Source organism: Uranotaenia lowii, chromosome 2 (genome assembly GCF_029784155.1).
Source record: "Uranotaenia lowii strain MFRU-FL chromosome 2, ASM2978415v1, whole genome shotgun sequence".
NCBI lineage: Eukaryota > Metazoa > Arthropoda > Insecta > Diptera > Culicidae > Uranotaenia > Uranotaenia lowii.
This window is the reverse complement of record NC_073692.1, coordinates 55,050,526-55,069,116: the sequence shown is the minus strand read 5'-3', so window position 1 is coordinate 55,069,116 and position 18,591 is coordinate 55,050,526. Positions and strand designations below refer to the sequence as shown.

The window sequence follows — 18,591 nt, the reverse complement described above, 5'->3', positions numbered from 1 at the left end:
GCGGGATAGGGACTTTAGGCTAACAACCTACTGCTCCCGATTCAAAAACTTGTTACGGAATCCGAAAAAAATGACCGATCTGGAACTTTGGCGACGACTTTTGGCATGAAAACACGGACACGAATTGGAACTTGGAATGTTTCAACCCTTGCTCAACAAGACAAGCTGGCTCAACTTCCTAGAGAAGCTAGCCGCCTCAAGCTTGAAATTCTGGGACTGAGCGAAGTCCGTTGGCCCAACACTGGAGAACACAAGACACAGTCCGGACAAGTCCTGCTTCACTCTGGTATACGAGGAGAACATGCTACTCGGGAACGAGAAGTTGGTTTCCTGTTAAGCCCGCAGGCCTACGCGGCCCTCATTAGATGGGAACCGATAAACGAAAGAATAATCGTAGCCAGATTTAGAACACGGGTTAAAAACCTTACAATGGTCCAGTGTTATGCACCAACTGACGTTGCCGACTTGCAGGAGAAAGAGCAGTTTTACAGTCAACTGAACAGCGTGGTAGAGAGAATTCCGCGCATCATGGGGCGCCACGGCCTAGGACAGATGAGCGAAAACGGAGAGCTGTTTGTAGAATTTTGTGGCAACAACAACATGGTGATCAGTGGATCGCTCTTCCCCCATCGACCATCACATAAGGTCACTTGGGTATCCCGAGATGGCCGAACAGAAAATCAAATTGACCACATTTGCATCAGCCGAAAATGGAGAAGGAGCCTTCTTGATGTCCGCAACAAGCGAAGCGCAGACATTGCATCTGACCATCACCTCGTGAGATACGACTGAGAGTTGCGCGTGTCCAGCGGCGAGGGAGATAGTCGGATGTCGATACGACGTCCGCCATTAGGAGAATCCAGGAGTGAAAAGGGCATACGTTGAACAGCTAGAATCCCGAGCCTCGGAGCTGCCGACAGACGGAACAGTCGAAGAACAGTGGTGTGGAATCAAGAATGCCTTTATCACGGCGAGCCATGGTACTCTCGGTAAAGTTTGTGGAAGAAGAAGTGAATGGATGTCGGATTAAACTTGGAGGATGATCGATGATCGGAGAAAGGCGAAAATCGGAATTGAGCAGGCATGTATCGGGTCAGCCAAAGCAGCCACCCGCTTACGTTATGCGGAGATGAAAAAGGCAGTTAAACGAGCTTGTACACGAGACCAAGAGCCTGGATAAACTCCCTAGCCGAAGAGGTAGAAAGAGCCGCCGCCAATGGAGATATCCTATTACTTTAAGACATTTCTCGCCGCCTCAGTGGTGCAAGGACTAATGCAAGAATGCCGCTGAAAGGCCGAGCAGGTCAGTTATTGACCGATCGAACAGATCAGCTCAAACGATGGATTGAGCACTTCGAACAACTCTTCCGAGTCACGAATAGCAATGGCCAACAGAACCAGCAGCTCGAAGCGCCAACAGTGCGCCAACTCGGAAGCGCCCTCGCTGGCTGAAATAGAAGCGGCAATCAAAAACATGAAATCCAACAAAGCATTTGGGAGCTTAAATGCTGAAAGCCAACCCTGCCCTGTCAGACTAATGTTGCACCGTGTTTCGCTGACAACTGGGATACTGCAACATTCCCGGCCGACTGGATGCAGGGTATCCTCGTAAAGGTCCCAAAGAAGGGAGACCTGACCAGGCTTCCGAAAAGTACAGCTTTGCTATGACAACCTTTTCCTTGTCGAACAAACTGTCTCGGTTTCCTTACCACTCGGTTCGCTGCTGTACCGTCGGCAACGAATCGAAACGCTTCGGCTACATCGCACACGTGCGGGAACGCAAGCTGTATCTGAACAATCGGCTCAAAGCTTGCGCTGGCGAAAATGTTGTGCTTTAAGCTGTAGCGAACCCAACCGACAGTTCCGTTTTCATGCCTTCATGCCTCCTATTTCGAAAATAATTTCATCCTAACTGTCGGCTGGAGGCGTGACAGTTTTGGGCAAGACTGTCACGGGTGACTGTCGTGCTCATACCGTACCCATGCGCGGTCGTATGCGCTGCTGCTCGGCTCGAATAGATCGAACGAGCCATGGAGCAGCAGCATACGACTGAGGCGTAACACGATGTGTGGTGCCGGCGATATGATTACCTTCAATCCTATGGGGTCCTATGAGGAGGGTGATCGGGGTGATCACCCCCCCTTCCCCTTTTTAAGCGAGAAAGAAGTTCTACTTACGTTCGTTCGAAATTAACTCGGCCCGAGCGTGGATGATAATCCAAAGCAAATCTCGGCTAAAGTCGGACGGAGTGAGTAGTACTGTCATGCGAAATTCAACGCATTGAAAACTGTCACGAAGATATCCCCAAAACTGTCACGGAGCTTAAAAAACTTTCATACCCACGAACAAACTCTCGCAAGAGGTAAAACAAGGCATCGCTGTACATCGCACGACCGCTACTTTTAGCCAGATAACGCCTGATGGTGGTACCAGGAAAGACATCGAAACCCGGATCAGAAAGGCTCGATTTGCGTTTGCGAGTCTCCGAAGCATCTGACAGTTACGCCAGATCTCTCTACGAACGAAAACCCGAATCTTCAAATCAAACGTCAAATCCGTATTGTTGTACGGGTGCGAAACTTGGTGCGCATATGCGCCGATGACGCGAAAACTTGGTGGCCTGGCAGCTGGATCTCGAATGGGGAACTATATCGCCGGTGTCATCAAAGGGAGCTAGAAATTGGGATTCGGGAACGTTAGTGGAGATGGATTGGGTACACGCTGCGAAAAGTTGAAAACGAGATTAGCAGAGAGGCGCTAGATTGGAATCCAGGAGACACCGAAGAAGAGGCAGACCCAGAAACTCGTGGCGGCGAAGCCTAGCCTCTGAAATCCAAATTGTCGACGAGAATCTTGACTGGGACCAGGTGAAACGCTGGCTCCGGATTGTCAACAGTGGAGGTTTTTTACCACGGCCTTATGCACCGGAGGATCGGCGCGGGATCATTAAGTAAGTATCACATATTCAATTACTGGCTGGCTGCACAATTTGTGTGGTCATTGACGATTATTCTCCGTTTATCTCAGTCCGCTGGTTCAGATTCACTGTCTCCAAAAAGGACTCCTCTTCCATCGTCTCTTCCTGCAACTTCGATAAAAGAAGTTGTTCGTGAAGAAATGGTAACACACTTTACCCGATCAGTCGTGACGCGCAGTATGCAGCAAGTGCAACCACCAGAGATACCCTTATAACCTCTCTTCATCATATTCCTCCCCTTCATGTTTCCCCCCATAATTCCCTTTTCACATATAATTCCAATTAAAAGTTACCTTCGAACAGTTTAAATTTTATATTAAAGTTAAATGCCTCACAAACTTTATGTTTAAATAAAATCTGCAGCTGCTCCTCAGGAAAATTAGTATTTAAAAAAGGGACAAAATCAAGGTTTTAAACGTCCCATACATAAGTTGTTCTTTTTTCTTTTTCTTTCCTTCCGCTATGGTCAGCCAAAATATCATAGTGATTAAGCTAAGCAAGCTAAGCCAGTAAAATCCCATGGTCGATTGTGTCGAATGTCAACTTTTTTCTCTTTAATAGTTTTTTAGTGACTTAAACTATTATAAATGCAGTATTTTTTGTACTTTTCATTGGTCTAAGAACTGCATCAACATGGCGTAATAGGAATAAATTTTTTTCATAACCTGAACAAAGGATTTACTGTTATATTATTTATTAATGTTCTTTAAAGGCAATCTGCTCACCTCGACAAATGTTTCTAAATTCAGCAGAGCTAATCCACCAATCGTTATTTCCACAGCGTTCTGGGCTCTTTGCAAGACTATACCAAGCATTTTCTGTTGTTTCGTCGTTAGTCTGTACCATTTAATGTCATATAGGGCTCGCACAATCTGTTCATTCTGTTAAACATAATTTTAAACGTTCAGAACTACGATTTCATGATGCATTTCATCCTTACCTTTATAGTCAACGTGACACCCAGTAAGCAATACTCAAACAATTGCCACACTGCACTAACTGCAAGAAATAAAGCGTTGATGTGCCCTGTCAGATAGAAAACAAACAGTGATGTAGAGATTTCAGCAATTGAAGTTACTATTTGAACCAGTACAACAGTTTTGTAAGATTCATCCATTTCTATTTCGTATCTGAAAAATAAGAACACAAATTCCATATAATTCTGAAAGTAATCACATACTTCGTTATCAAGAATTATTTACTGTATTATTTCCTCATGCATCAAACATATACCACGAACTTTGTGATACACGTACTCCTCATTTCCGTCATGTTGTTCCAGAACATCATCTAACGATTTAAGCTGGTTAATGAAAACATCGGCAACTCCGAAAATTTGAAGGATTATTATCATGCAGGCAACGTCAGCAGCAACCAGTCCATAGGCTGCAATGTACAAAATGATGCAGTGAAAGACAAAGGTAGCAACAAAACCATGTAACGTTCCGGATCAAAACCCGGAAGCTCTACCAAAACCATCAGCACATATTTATGTTGTAAAAACAGATAGTACAGAGGAAAAAGGCCAAAAATAAATGCAGCCCAGAAGTACGTAATTTGGATTGATCTGAACATCAAATTGATTAGTCCAGCACAAAAAACCAGAGATCTGTTGTTTGCACGATGATTGACGTTTTTTTCGTACAAAAGCTGCAACTTGCGAATACTGCTTCGAAGAAATTGAATGCTGGAAAAAGCATGATAAGTTTTGACCAATCCCTGAAAACAAAGTGCCGCAATTGGAAATGCTTCCACGAGATAGAGCCAGTTTCCTCATTTGTGGTAGAACGTGTAGCAAATGCTGATGAAGAACGTTACAATAGATATCAATAGTATTCCTGTGCGCCAATTGGGACGATATTTGGGGTCGAGGATGTCCGCTCCTATGTTCACACAGAATTCGCGCAATGCAGCGATCATTCCATTGAAAACGTCGATACCCCGACGGTTGTCGTAGGTTCGTTCATCGAATAGCCAAAGCAACGGGTTCAAGTACTCTTACAGCTATTTGTGAACTTGATAAGAAAAATATAGTTGGTGGCCTTTTTTTAGATCTTAAAAAAGCTTTTGATACTTTAAACCATGAAATACTTCTAAAAAAACTCGAATGTTATGGCCTCAGAGGTATCACAAACAACTTGATTCGCAGTTATCTATCAGAAAGAAAACAATTTGTCCGTATTGATGAAGTATCAAGTTCCTTAGGGAGTATTGAAGTCGGCGTCCCGCAAGGTAGCAACATTGGACCAATCCTATTTCTTTTGTACATCAATGATATTAGTAACCTGCCATTGCATGGACTACCAAGACTTTTTGCGGACGACACGGCACTTTTTTACCCAGGAAAATGTCCTAATGTAATTATTAAAAACATGGAAGATGATCTCAACATTCTGCATAAATATTTTAATTCCAATCTTCTCACTTTAAACTTTGCAAAAACAAAATACATGTTATTCCGGTCATCTAGAAAAACAATCCAATCCCACAACAGTTCAAAAATAGTTAATAATATTTTGGAAAAAGTATATAATTTCAAGTATTTGGGAATAACACTAGATGACACTCTGTCGTGGAAATCGCACATTAACAACTTACACAAAAAGATATCGTCTTTCAGTAGCGTTTTATGGAGAGTGAAACATTTTGTACCACGCCATGTAATGTTGCGTTTGTTTTTTGCGTTTGTTCATTCACACTTGAATTATTTGATTGCGGCGTGGGGTAGAGCTTCCTTATCTCTCCTATCTCGTCTACAAATTTTACAAAATCGTTGTCTGAAAACTATATTTAACCTTCCCTTTCGTCATCCATCCAATCTGTTGTACTGTAACCGCTCTCACAATATTTTACCATTGGCTGAACTTTGTAATTTCCAAACTTGCACTTATGTCTTTGATAATTTGCATTCCTCTCATATATCTCGAAATCTAAGGTTTACTTCAGGAATTCGTATTCATAACACAAGGCAGTCTCATCACCTTCTGAGAAGTAATTCGTCAACAAGCCTAGGCCAACATAGGATTTCTTTTGTCGGACCTACGAAGTACAATAATCTACCCGAAGAGTTAAAGATAATTAATAACAGGATTATTTTCAAGACCAAACTGATGCAACACTTTAAGAACTTATTAAACCAATAAACAACGAATCACCAAACTAGCTTTTTTTTTAAATTTTTTAATTTGTATAGAATAATTGATTTTAATTTGTTTGTCTGTAGTTTAGTTTAATGTCACCTAATTTTAACTTTTAGTTTAATTTATTTTAATTTTTTTTTAACTTGTTAATACTCTTCAATTTCTTCCATCGAAAAGTGGATCTCTTAAAAGGAAAACTTTTTTCCACTGAGATTCACTGTATTTGCTTACTTTTTATTACATTCTTCCGCGCCTTAAAGTTAAAATATATTGTGTTCTCAGCATGCGTAAATTTTGTGTTTTTGCTCGCGTTTTTTAAAATTAAATTTATCCTGTTGCTGCCAGACATGCTGAGAACTGAAGTGTCCATTACCAGGGGGCTCTTTCGAGCTTTTTGGTGTGGGGGAGTGTGGCGGGCCAAAAAAAAAAAAAATTGGCGGAATTTGTTAAACACTTCCATAGCCGTGATTTATTGGAATGGCAAAAACGGACTATCAACGCCTCGAGTGTATCTTTTAAAATGGTTAATTATTAAGAACGTTATTAAGAAAAAGTAGAAAAAACTGTTCTCGTGGGAATTTCAATCTGATTTTCTTGGGAAGGGAGAGGGGGTAGTATTGACGATTTCTCGTGAAAAAAAACGTACGAAGTTTTTGCACCCCCGGCCTGCCCACCTCATTTCAGAAAGATACTAGCTGACTCGGTTGCTACACCTTCCAAAGTATAATAAAATTTGTAAAAATAATTGAAATTCAGTTTTATTTCCTAGACAGCGTTACAACCAAATTTCAACATAATAAAGAAACGAAAGCTTTATTTTAATTTTTTTTTCTTGGTGTACCTACACATAATTTCAAATTGTTTAAAATTATTTCTAAGGGAGAATAAAAATCATGAGATGAAGGGTTGATAGTTTTTTCTTAGAATTGATCTTTAAATTTATTTCCCAAGATCTTAAACATTAAAACTTTTTTTATAATTTTCATAGATTTACTAACAATTTTTTTTAATATGTATGTTTTAATCAGACATGGCAAAAACACCAAACCGTGCGGCACTGGTGCCTTGTCCCACTAAGAACACGCCACCAAGTGCATACCATCAACCACTCAGTGCCCGATCGAGATACTGCATTGTAGCGATCATAACACCGGTGTCAGTGTCGGTCAGTGATGCCACATTAAAATCGGTATTTTCGAGTCCGAAAAAATCGGTATTCGGTTCGAAAATTCCAAAAATCGGTATAAATACCGATTTTTTTTTCAAAGCTTTTAATACTATTTTTATTGAAAGAATATTGAAAAATTACTATTTTGCTGATATCGTAATTTTTAAACATGATATTTTCTGCTCACTGCGACTTTATTGTGTTTTTCACTCTAAACACTTTTACCATTTAGTATTTTTATGCTCCTTAAATCTTTACACTGAATACTACTACATTCATGAATCCAGATCTTGCCTGGATGTTCTTGTTTCAGAAAAACAACGTTGAGAAAAAATAAATTTCTACAATTTTTAAAAATTGATATAAATAAGATAACAACTATTTATGACAGCATTCAAGATAGTCATTGAGGATTTGATTTTAAAGATCGTAGCTCATGAAGACTGCGAAACGATTTGACTTTTTGTGTTTTTAAAAATCAAAAATTCAATTTCGTTTAAAATTTCTCTAAAATTTCGTCAATATTCCCGTTTTTTGTGATTCAGAAAAAAATAACGAAATGAAAACCTCCATTACTTTTTATCTTAGAAATCAAAATTACTCGTGGTCTTCGAGAATGTTGATTATTGTGTGGATATTTTCAAAATATTTGGAATGTTTCAAAGCTTTGCCAAAAAGCGCACAAATTTTTTAAAGAATTTTTACTAGCAAAAGTTATCACAAATTTTTTTTTTAATTTTGTGCACTTGTGCTATTTATCAAGAGCGTGAGCTTATCTTGGTCCCTAAATTTTATACCCCCAACTTCAAGATATGATTTGCTTATATCTTAAACTGCTATAATCTCTAATCTACCATGTTATTTGATAATCTAAATTCGATCTCAAGAGAGTTGGCATAGGAGACAAAGATGCTATCGAATAATCTGAGACTTGCTGGCTAAATAGGCACTAGAATTATATTGGTTCATAATTTGAATAAGGAAAAAGATAGTTATTTTGAAAAAAAAAAACTGTCAGAACAAATTTTTCAAAAATCGGTATGAAATCGGTAGGTTTTGCCAAAAATCGGTATTCTGTGAATACCGATTCTTGGTAAAAATTTTCGTCAAAAATCGGTATGAATACCGAAAAATCGGTAGGTGTGGCATCTATGGAGGCAACCTTGGTGCAAACGGTATTTGTGGCGGGAATTAGAAACGACAGAACGCGCGAAGCCATGATCAAAGAGAGCAGTGTGGAGTTGGATCTTTCCCAACTGTTGGAGAAGGCGAAAACGATCGAGGTGACGGCAGCAGAGGCGCGGAAAATGGCCCGATCTGAGGTAGACAACGTCAACTACGTGGGGCCAAGCCGAGCTTTCGTGACCCGAACAGGAAGCTTTTTACGACCGAGTAAGTTGAGTGCTGGTAACTCACAAGGCGACGTCAGCAGCCTACCGTGAACGAGACGGAGAGGGCAATACAAGCCAAATGGTGTGCTACAATTGCTACGGAAAGGGGTACATTTCTTACTCGTGTCCATTCCCGAAGGCAAAAAAACCAAGGAACAACAAATCTCCCAAGGGGCGAGGGGGCAGAAAGCGATTTTTTCAAGAGAGGATAAATCAGTTGACTGCTGCTATGGAAGAGCTTCGATCAAATTTAGAGGACGAAGAGTCGTCTGAAGAAATGTCAGCAGATGATGCGAATGTAGAGGTTGATGACAACAATTTGATCAACAATTTTTTGATAGGCAGAGATGTTAAAATCGCGAGTCTACATACTCGCACTTTGCCCTTCTTTGCAGAACGATTTTATTTCGTTAAACTCAATCTGCAATGGTGCTATCTTATAGTGTTTTCGTTTATTGGCAGTGGCAACCTAGTTACCCACGAGTTTTGCCCTAACTGCTGTTATTATGTTCGTTTATTAATTCAGAAGTCCACTTGTTTTGCCCGCGATTTGAACCTCAAGCAGGCGGTTGCACCCTGTAAAAGTTGTCAGTGTTGGGTGTAAGCATAAGGGTGAGTATAGCAACCATATATTTGCATCGTCCCGGGTAACGATTCTGTTTGTTTATTCAGAAAAAGTTTTGCTCCGCGCTAGTGGAGATAAACGAAAACGGCATAAAGTTCAACTCGGAAAGCATCAGGAAGTAAGCTTCAGGTAAACTCGGCAGGAGTAAACAGCAATCGGGGGAAACATCTGCGAAGCGAACGTACAGTTCTGCCAGTGTTACCACATCCAAATCTGTACCGCTCATCGAAAAAATCTTTTTTATCTGTACCGAAAACTCAAAAATCTGTACCAAAATCTGTACCGAAGAAAACAAATTTCTGCTTTCAATGTGTGAAGATTTTGTTTCCTTATTTTTAATCTTAAAAAAGATGGATAATCTATAGCACATTGTAGAGGTTTTTAGTTAAACACTTTTTGAGAAACTCATTTAATCATTTTTATTTCCTCTCTTTAAAATACTGACATTAAAAATATTTTTCATAACGAACACTTCCTAATGCTCCTCATGTTAATACATAGTTTTATTAAAACGATTTTTGAGCATCATATTTAATACGATATTTTTCGATCCGCCATTTAATTTCAAATAACTTTTCGTTCTAAGGATAGCGTCCAATATGTCAACATTCAGATGATTACGAACTATGCTTTTAGTGGCATTTACATGCGACAAAATGCGCTCAACCGCTGCTGTCGAGTGGGGGATTATAATCAGATATTAAATTATTTGCAGCATATTTGGAAATCTAACTGTTCTACCGTGTACTTCCCAGTAAGGAACTATCGTCAGAATAATAAAGGCTAACTTTTGACTTATTTTCTATAATGTTTTCAATAGACTGGTTGAAAGCTAAATGTAGAAACTTTTTTTCAGTTTTCGAGGTCAAAAATCTGTACAAATATGTACCAAATTTTGAAAATCTGTCATCTGTACGTACAGATTCTGTACCAAAAATGAACTCAAAAATCTGTACCTGTCTAGATAAATCTGTACATGTGGCAACCATGAGTTCTGCTGCGGATTAAAAAAAAAATCGTTTTCGTTCGGCAGCCGAACACAACGATCGGACAACGCATGGGGGCGTGGCTAAAAGATATAGATACAAGGGAACGGGAAACGACAGAGAGAAGGGTGCGAGGAATGTTAACTCGGTCCGTCGGGCAACGATCGCTCGTGAGCATTCGTGTACGGTAAGCTTCGTTCTGTTATTTCGTTGTTTGTGATCTTATTCCTGCGAGGCATGGAAAACATCAATTCGGAACTGTTCTCTTCGTTTTGCGTGCAATCACGTCATGATTGGAACGAAGATAAAATCAATCTGCACACAACAAGTTAAACTCGGAAAAAATCAGCCGAATGATTCTTTCCGAAGCGAGTCTACACACCGCTGTTGATAAATGATACAACCCCAGTGTTTGTAGAATTAAATGTAAACAACCATAATCTGTTGATGGAGTGCGATACGGGTGCATGTGCATCAATTTGCTCTTTAGAAACATTCAAAGAAAAGTCCAAAAACTGTAGAATGAGTAAGTTAACTAAAAAAATTTATGTTGTATCAGGAGGAAAAGTTTCGGTTTTAGGAAAAAATCAAGTTGCTGTAAAAATAAGGAATAAAACTTTTCAATTACCTCTTGTAATTATAGATTCTTCAAAACCATTCATTTCTTTTTTAGGTAGAGATTGGTTAAACGTAATTTGGCCACACTGGCGGAACGCTTTCTCTCTTAACAAAGTTGAACACGTAAACTCTAGAGAATTTAGGATCGAGAGCACAGTTGGTAAACTTAAAAAAAAGTATTCTAGAGCTTTCGATGACGATCTTTCTCAGCCCATCAAAGATATTGTGATGAATATTCAAATGAGCGAGAACGCGGTACCTATAGTACACAAACCGTATACAGTCGCATACAAGCATAGGGAGAAGGTAGAGAATCATTTGAAAGCTTTAGTTAGTAAGGGAATACTAGAGAAAACAGAGTACACAGATTGGGCGTCGCCCATAGTAGTAGTGGTTAAACCTGACAAATCAGACATACGAATATGTATGGATGGTTCAAAGACAATCAATCCTTATATCAAAACACATCATTACTCCTTACCCACCATAGAAGATCTCATTACCAATAAAAGCAAAGCCAAATCTTTCGCCGTAATTGATTTGAGAGGAGCTTACCAGCAATTGATAGTCTCAGGCTGATGTCATGCTGAAGCAACTAGCGACGCAACGCAACGCAACGCAATCACGCGACAAACCAGCTCTCATTTGATCTCCATGGAAAAAGCGCAGACCTGTCATACTGGTCGCTTTGTAAAGCGCGACAAATCTGATGCCAGTGTGTTTTGTAGCGCGACTAGTAGGAAATCCAATGGGAATATTGTTTTTTCTCGATTTGAAGCAGTGATTCCGAGTTTTAAGCACAATAGTACGAAGATCTGTCCGAACTTGTGATAATAAACTAAAAAATATCTTAATCGGTGAGAAAATTTTCATAAATTCTTAGTTCCGGCAAAAAAACAAGGAATTTTGTCGGTTCAAATTTCGGCATTCTTGCAATCCGGGTCGTGATTTGATGAGTTTTTGATGGCTCCCGAAAGAAAGGAGACGATTCAAAGCATTATCAGATGTAGAGAAGTGATGATTTGTAGGGAATTTCAAAGCGACAGGTCGCGCCAGCATGACATACCAATGCGATGCAACGCTTTCTTATTGGATCGTTGCGCTGTGTTGCGTTGCTAGTTGCTTCAGCATGACATCAGCCTCAGAGCGCACAAAAAAGCTTTTAGCTATTAACACCCATATGGGAGTTTACACCTACAAGCGATTACCTTTCGGTGTGAAACCAGCAGCTAGCCTTTTTCAATCCGCGATAGATAAAATTTTAACCGGAGTTTCCAATGCACAAAGCTACATTGATGATATTTTGATTTGGGCAGAGTCCGATGTGGAGCTTTTGAAGAGGATCGAAGTCGTTCTAGAAAGGCTTGTTCGATATAACGTTAAAGTCAATGCCGAGAAATGCCAGTGGTTCGTTCCTAAAGTGAGATATTTAGGTCACATCTTATCGAAATGATAGGTGTGTCGCCAAATCCGGAGAAGATGAGGGCAATTAGGGCCGTGCCAGTGCCAACTTGCCAAAAACAGCTAAAGGCGTTTCTCGGAATGATAACGTTCTATATGAAATTCATTCCAAAACTCAATGTTGTTTTAGCTCCTCTGCATAATTTGCTATGCAAAGACAAAATTTGGAATGGACACCAGTTGCCAAAAAGCATTCGAGAAAAGTAAAGAAGCGATTTGCAGTGCCAAAATACTTACCCATTTCGATCCATCAAAACCTATAATCGTGACGTGCGATGCCAGCGATGAAGGAATTTCGGGAGTTTTGAGTCATCTTATACACGGCAAAGAATTTCCGGTTTTCTTTACATCGCGTAGGCTTAGAGCAAGTTCACTGGTGTTGGGAAAAAGTGGTGGAAATTTCGACACTTAAGGCACATTTTGAAAATTTTGCCATGCAAAAACATTTTCAAGACTTGTGGCCTTCTAGTTTTTTTACAACACGTGTTGTATTTTCGCATGCTGTGATGCAAAAATAGCAATATTTCTATCACATACGGCTGAAATAGAAACAGTGTTGTAAAAAAATACAACGCCCCAAGATCTTGAAAACATTTTTGCATGGTAAAATTTTCAAAATGTCAAAATTTCTACCACTTTTTCCCAACACCAGTGAACTTGTTCTTAGGCGGTCAAACAGAACAACCGGAAAAAAGCATGACAACTTGAACCTCGAATTATTTTTTAAAAAAGCATCAACTAGATAATAAGGAAAATAGTATATAAGCTATATATATATTTTTTATTATACAATCTTAAAGGGGAAGATGTGAGAGAGAATTGAAATTATCATAAGAACCCCAATTGTACCACTTGAATTACACTTCTCTCACTACGAGATACACTAATAAAGACAGTTGTACTTTAAAGCCTGAAGCTAATAGAAGCGTTTTACTTCCATCCGTCTGACCTCACTAAATAGTAAAAGCTATCGGATATAGCAACTCAAAGCGTACCTCTCAATTACAATGTTGGGTACTAGATTACAATAATTAAGAATTATTTGTAATAAAAGTTTCTGGTAATGTAAGATCTGCTTACCTATCATGAATTCAAGCACTTATTGCGGAAAGCACTGACGAAACTGATAGCGGAAGGTGATGGATAAATCGGCTAATAAATCTTCGTAAACTGGCTAAAGATAATAAAGCTTATAAGTTTAAGTATCGGCTATAAATCATATCTTATACCTGTTCACTTTGTATACTACTTAAAAGCATAAGTCACCAAACCAAGAAATGCTGTGTCACGTTTTCTGCTACGCTTGCTTTCTTAATCTTCGCTGTCGTATGTCGAGATTACTGACGTTCTGTTGGTGTACCTGCCAGGGGTGTTGCTGTAGGCGAATTTGTTTTTACTTCGTTTCGTAGTTGCTAGAGGAGCGATGGGTTCAATGTTGGCTCGGTGCGTGTAACAGCTTGGCATTGGGCCGTTAATAACAGCCTACTCATGGAATTTTGATCACTTCTATATTGCGGCCACAGATTGCGCCACTTTCAATTTGAGAGTCTCACTCGTAACAACCTCAAAGTGAAGAGAGAACTTTTTTTGACAAACAAGTTACCAGTAAAATGAGAAAGGCCGTTTCTACAAAGCATTGGCCCTTATTCTGCGCCGCGCGTGACGTGATGATAGGCGAGTCACCCAAGTCACTCTATTCCGGTAATCGGTTTAGGTGAGAAACGTCACTTTGGATGAACTTTGTGAGTTCTTACCCTGTTCTTGTAGTCACCGTGGGTGAGAATCGTCGCGTTCGGGTGACGATTTGAGGTGACAATTGTCGGTACCTTTTCAGGTGGTGACGACTGACGAGATTAAAATGGAATGAAAAATTACAAAAATTACAGAAAGCGGAGTTGTTAGTTGTTAAAATTCAATCAAAATATTTTACCTAGCATGTTTTTAGCATAAATTATTAATAAATTTGTAAACACAACGATGATTTATTTTTATGAGAAGGGTTGGAGTTTTAAAGAGTTGGTTTTCACCCTTATTCTTGATTACGGCGTATCTGAGTTTCGATCGAACGAATACTTTCGAACGAATTCGAAAAGGTTATTCTTGTTTTCGTTCGAACGCGATACGTTCGAAGTTGGTGTTACCCGATCGAATTAGAAATTTCGAAGCCCGGATGACGTTTCTAGCCAGCTAATTGAATGTAAACAGAAGTCATACTTTTGTGATTTTGTGAAATTGTATCACAGCAAACCACCAGGAAACAAATAAAAGGTCATTTTTCAAGAAAACGGATCTGATCGCCATCAAAACCATCAACAGCAGGGAAATATTTTGGATATTGGTAAGATGAGTAACGAGTCGGAGCCGATAGATACCAGTCGGTAGTGGAGAAGCTATCGCTGCTGCTGCTGTTGCCGCCAAAAGGTTGCCCCGCATAAGAAAATTTAAGTATAAACATAGGTATCAAATAAAATCATAATATTGACGACATGTTACGATTATATGGAAATAAAAATTTATCTGAATCCGAAATATTCTGGAAAGTCATTTGAAAGAAAAAAAAAAAGTCGAAAAATTTATCCCGAAAAAATTAAAAATTAAATTAAAACACTCCCAATCTTATAAATTGTCGAAAATTCCCGCAATAATTAGCTCAAATCGTCCAGGATCGGAATTTTACTCTGATTAGCTTCGAGCGTTATTTTTTTCCTCCAAATTCCTGTTAATTTCACACAGAATACGTTCGCATCGCTTAAGAGTTTTTCATTCAAACGCTCTCGATTCGCAGCATTTGACTTGCGTTTGTCAGGCGGTAGTAAAAATACTTTCGATCGAAAACGAGAATGCAACAATTCGTTCGAACGAACAATAACGCGTTCGAACGAAAACAAGAATACGAATTGGGGAAACCTTCGAACGAATGTCGTTCGATCGAAAACGAGAATAAGGGTGTTTATCTAAGGGATTTTGGCTATCAAATCTTCCTTGGCATGCAATCTTAACTATTGCCACTGAGGGCAGGAGGAGATGTACACGGTGCGAGTTTTCAGGTCCATCCGGGCCCGGATTAATTACAAAAAAGCAGGTATATTGAGATTGAAATTTTGAAAAATCTTTAGGGAAAAATAAATTTATTAGTTTTCATGATTTTGTATACAATTTATATAGTTTTAATAATTCGAAATTGTGAACACTTTCAAAAAGTCGATACTTCGCTTTTTAATCTTTTTATTTACTTGCCGTAACTTTATTAACATGTATCTCAAAACTTTTTAGAATTTGGTGTAGAATAAAACAGGTAGCTTATAAATTAGCCTTTAGCTGATCGACTCCGCGGAAGACTTCCTTTATCCGGTCGCATTGCTTCGCCCCGTTCCAGCGGATTGGAAACGATAATCGACACTACCAAATCTAGGACCGCGTCGATTTATTCCATCAGCACTTGTCCTCGCTGATTTTCGCCCCAAGCTGGCCGCGACACCTAAACCTAAAACCTAAAATAGGTAGACAGAAGTTAGAAATGGTGAGATTAAAAGAAGCAACTTATTTTTCCAACCTGAAATAGCTGCTAAGGTTGTCGCAGATACTCAGAAGCCTTTTTGCGCACCGGTTTGTGAGACAGCAGTCGCCCCTGCATGCTGTTCGAGTTTTTGTTGCTCCAGTTTGATGCTGTGTCTGAAATTTACACTTTTGTAGCCAAATTCGTCCTTTTTTCTAATTGACCAGCTTGCTAACACCGTACAATCCGATAATTGTCCAGGACGGGGCACAATTTTCACTCGTTTATTTTAAATTCAATTTTCAAAACCCGAATCGTAAACACCGGCTCAACACAATCAGAGCAAATTTCGCCATTTTTCTAGATGGGTTCATCCAGTCATTCAGCTCGGAATGAGTATCTGTCACTTGATCTCACCTTGCTGTCACCTCACTTAAACCGACTTTCGGAATAAGGTGATAAGAGTCGAGTGACGGTGGGGTGACTCGCCAACTGTCACGTCACTCGCGGCGCAGAATAAGGGCCATTGTGTGTCCTTGTTGCTTTTAGTTAGAACTCGGATAGCCGGCCCTGAAGCTTGTAGGGAGGTTGCTGGGCAGTCTTTCCGACCCACAGGTTATAATCTCTTAATGTTAAAATTAGCATCGCATGCTTGAAGCAAGCTGATTGTTTTTTCACTTATTTCGGTTAGCTTTTGAAAAGGTGTTAGCTACAGAAACCATACCGGTAAAATTAAGAAGCTGATTTCTTTTTTCTTGTATAATAAAACTCTTAATCCAAATTATTATATGGTATATTATTCTTTTTATAGATAACAAACATCATTACAAGTTCATATAAGCAAATGCATCGGATTTCGTACGGATCTAGCTTGTTTCTTTACGTAGTGATAAAAAAAAGTGCGCAACAAACAACAGATTATGCGTAGCAGTGTCATCATCTTAGACATATCAAGAAACGTTGTTTGAACTCATTTTGTGTATAGAATACTCCACAGACCTTCAAGACGTGTTTTGACTTGATTACTTTATAAATTCTTTCAACATGGCGTAATAGGAGTAAATTGTTTTCATAACCTGAAATATCAGTGAGAAAATAAGAGACTTCTGATTCAAATTCGCGACGCCTACCTCTACGAATGTCTCCAAGTTCAGCCATGCTAATCCACCAATCGATATTTCCACGGCATTCTGAGCTTTGTGTAAAATCAAACCAAGCATCCGCTGATGTCTCGTTGACAGGTGGTACCATTTGAGGTCGTATAGAGCACGAACGATTTCTTCATTCTGTAAGGACAAATTGTGTATGTAAGTGATTTATTCATTCCGACGGTCCCACATCTTACTTTTACAGTCAATGTAACACCGAGCAAGCAAAATTCAAGCAACTGCCAAATTGCACCGAGTACCAGAAAAAAAGCATTGATATGGCCGGTCATGTGGAATATGAACAGACCTGTAGAAATCTCTACGATTGAAGTGACGATTTGAAACAGGATAACTGTTCCGTATGAACTCTCAAGTTCTTCTGAATATCTGCACGGTATTTAAAAACAAGAAACAAATTACGTTTAATCTATTTTTGTGTGGATAGATCGGGAAAAAACTTACAGTACAATTTCCTCATGCATTGAACATATTCCAAGAACTTGTCTGTGCACTATTTCTTCATCGTTGTGCATTCCGTCCAGAATGACGTCTAAGGATTTTAACTGGTTTTTGAAAACATCTGCAACTTCAACCACGTTAAGTATGAACAACATATTGGAAACATCGGCAGCTAGTATTCCAACGATACCGATATAAAGTGTACCGATATGATAAACACAGGTGATTACGAAACCGTGGAGAGTTTCAGGGTCACAACCAGGGATCAACATAGCAAACATCAAAACGTATTTCCCATCTTTCAAGTAGAAGTATAGCGGTAAACAACAAAATCCAGCTGCAGCAACATAGTATATAAGACGGAAAAGTTCAAACACCATTTTGATAAGACCAGCACAAAAAACCAAGGATCTGTTATTGGCCCGGTTGTTCACGTTTCGTCCATATAAAATAGCCAATTTGTGAACCGTATTTCGAATAAAGGAAATGTTGGAAAATCCATGATGCATTTTTGCCGTCCCTTGAATAGCTATTGCTCCAATGGGCACAAGTTCCATAAGGAAAAGCCACGACCCCCATTTGAGGTGAATTGTGTACACCGTGCTCAGCCAATACGCCACGAGTGTTGAAGCCGGTACCAATGTACGCCAGCTGTAACGATAATTTGGGTCCAGAATATCTGTGAATGAATATTAGAGTGGCAGAAAAAATAGAAGAAAAAAAATGACAAAGGTCACATGCACCATTTGAGCCCATCCAGACAAAGGAAAGGGTGCCTGCCTGAATTCTAAAGAATTTTATCGGGAGAATCGTGAAAAATTGGCTTTTGAGCAAAAATATTTTTCTATCCTGCATATTCCTCATGGATATTGAATTTTATGAAACGAATTTACCCCGCAACTGACTTTTCGTGCCGTAATTTATTTTTTATTCAAGCTTGAATCAACTTGTTATCACATTTTCGTAGGTGATGGAAAGAATTAGAGAAACATGAGGTATCAAAGAACGACAGAACATAAGCCGTAAATATCATGAATTTTTCGAACAACGGCTCACCGGCAGGATTTGAACCTGCAATCTTTAGCCGCCGGATGTGGCCTAGAGGATAGCGTTCTAGTCTTC

The 18,591-nt window shown here is 39.4% G+C and overlaps 2 protein-coding genes across 2 annotated transcripts in view; both read right to left on the bottom strand.

Moving 5' to 3' along the window:
• Positions 1–3,585: 3,585 nt before the first annotated feature.
• Positions 3,586–18,591, bottom strand: part of LOC129741401 (putative odorant receptor 83c) — a 30,780-nt gene continuing 15,774 nt past the window's right edge. The window contains exons 2-5 of the mRNA XM_055733125.1: positions 4,180–4,363; positions 3,918–4,107; positions 3,703–3,858; positions 3,586–3,642 (exon numbers count right to left, since the gene is read on the bottom strand). Of these exons, the coding sequence (XP_055589100.1) occupies positions 3,586–3,642; positions 3,703–3,858; positions 3,918–4,107; positions 4,180–4,363 (587 nt within the window). The remainder of the gene's footprint in view (positions 3,643–3,702; positions 3,859–3,917; positions 4,108–4,179; positions 4,364–18,591) is intronic.
• Positions 16,794–18,080, bottom strand: LOC129744244 (odorant receptor 67d-like). Its single transcript, XM_055736670.1, has 4 exons — positions 17,473–18,080; positions 17,208–17,397; positions 16,993–17,148; positions 16,794–16,938 (listed from the first exon to the last, which is right to left on the bottom strand). The coding sequence occupies exons 1-4, from the start codon at positions 18,024–18,026 to the stop codon at positions 16,885–16,887; spliced, it is 954 nt and encodes a 317-aa protein (XP_055592645.1). The 5' UTR covers positions 18,027–18,080; the 3' UTR covers positions 16,794–16,884.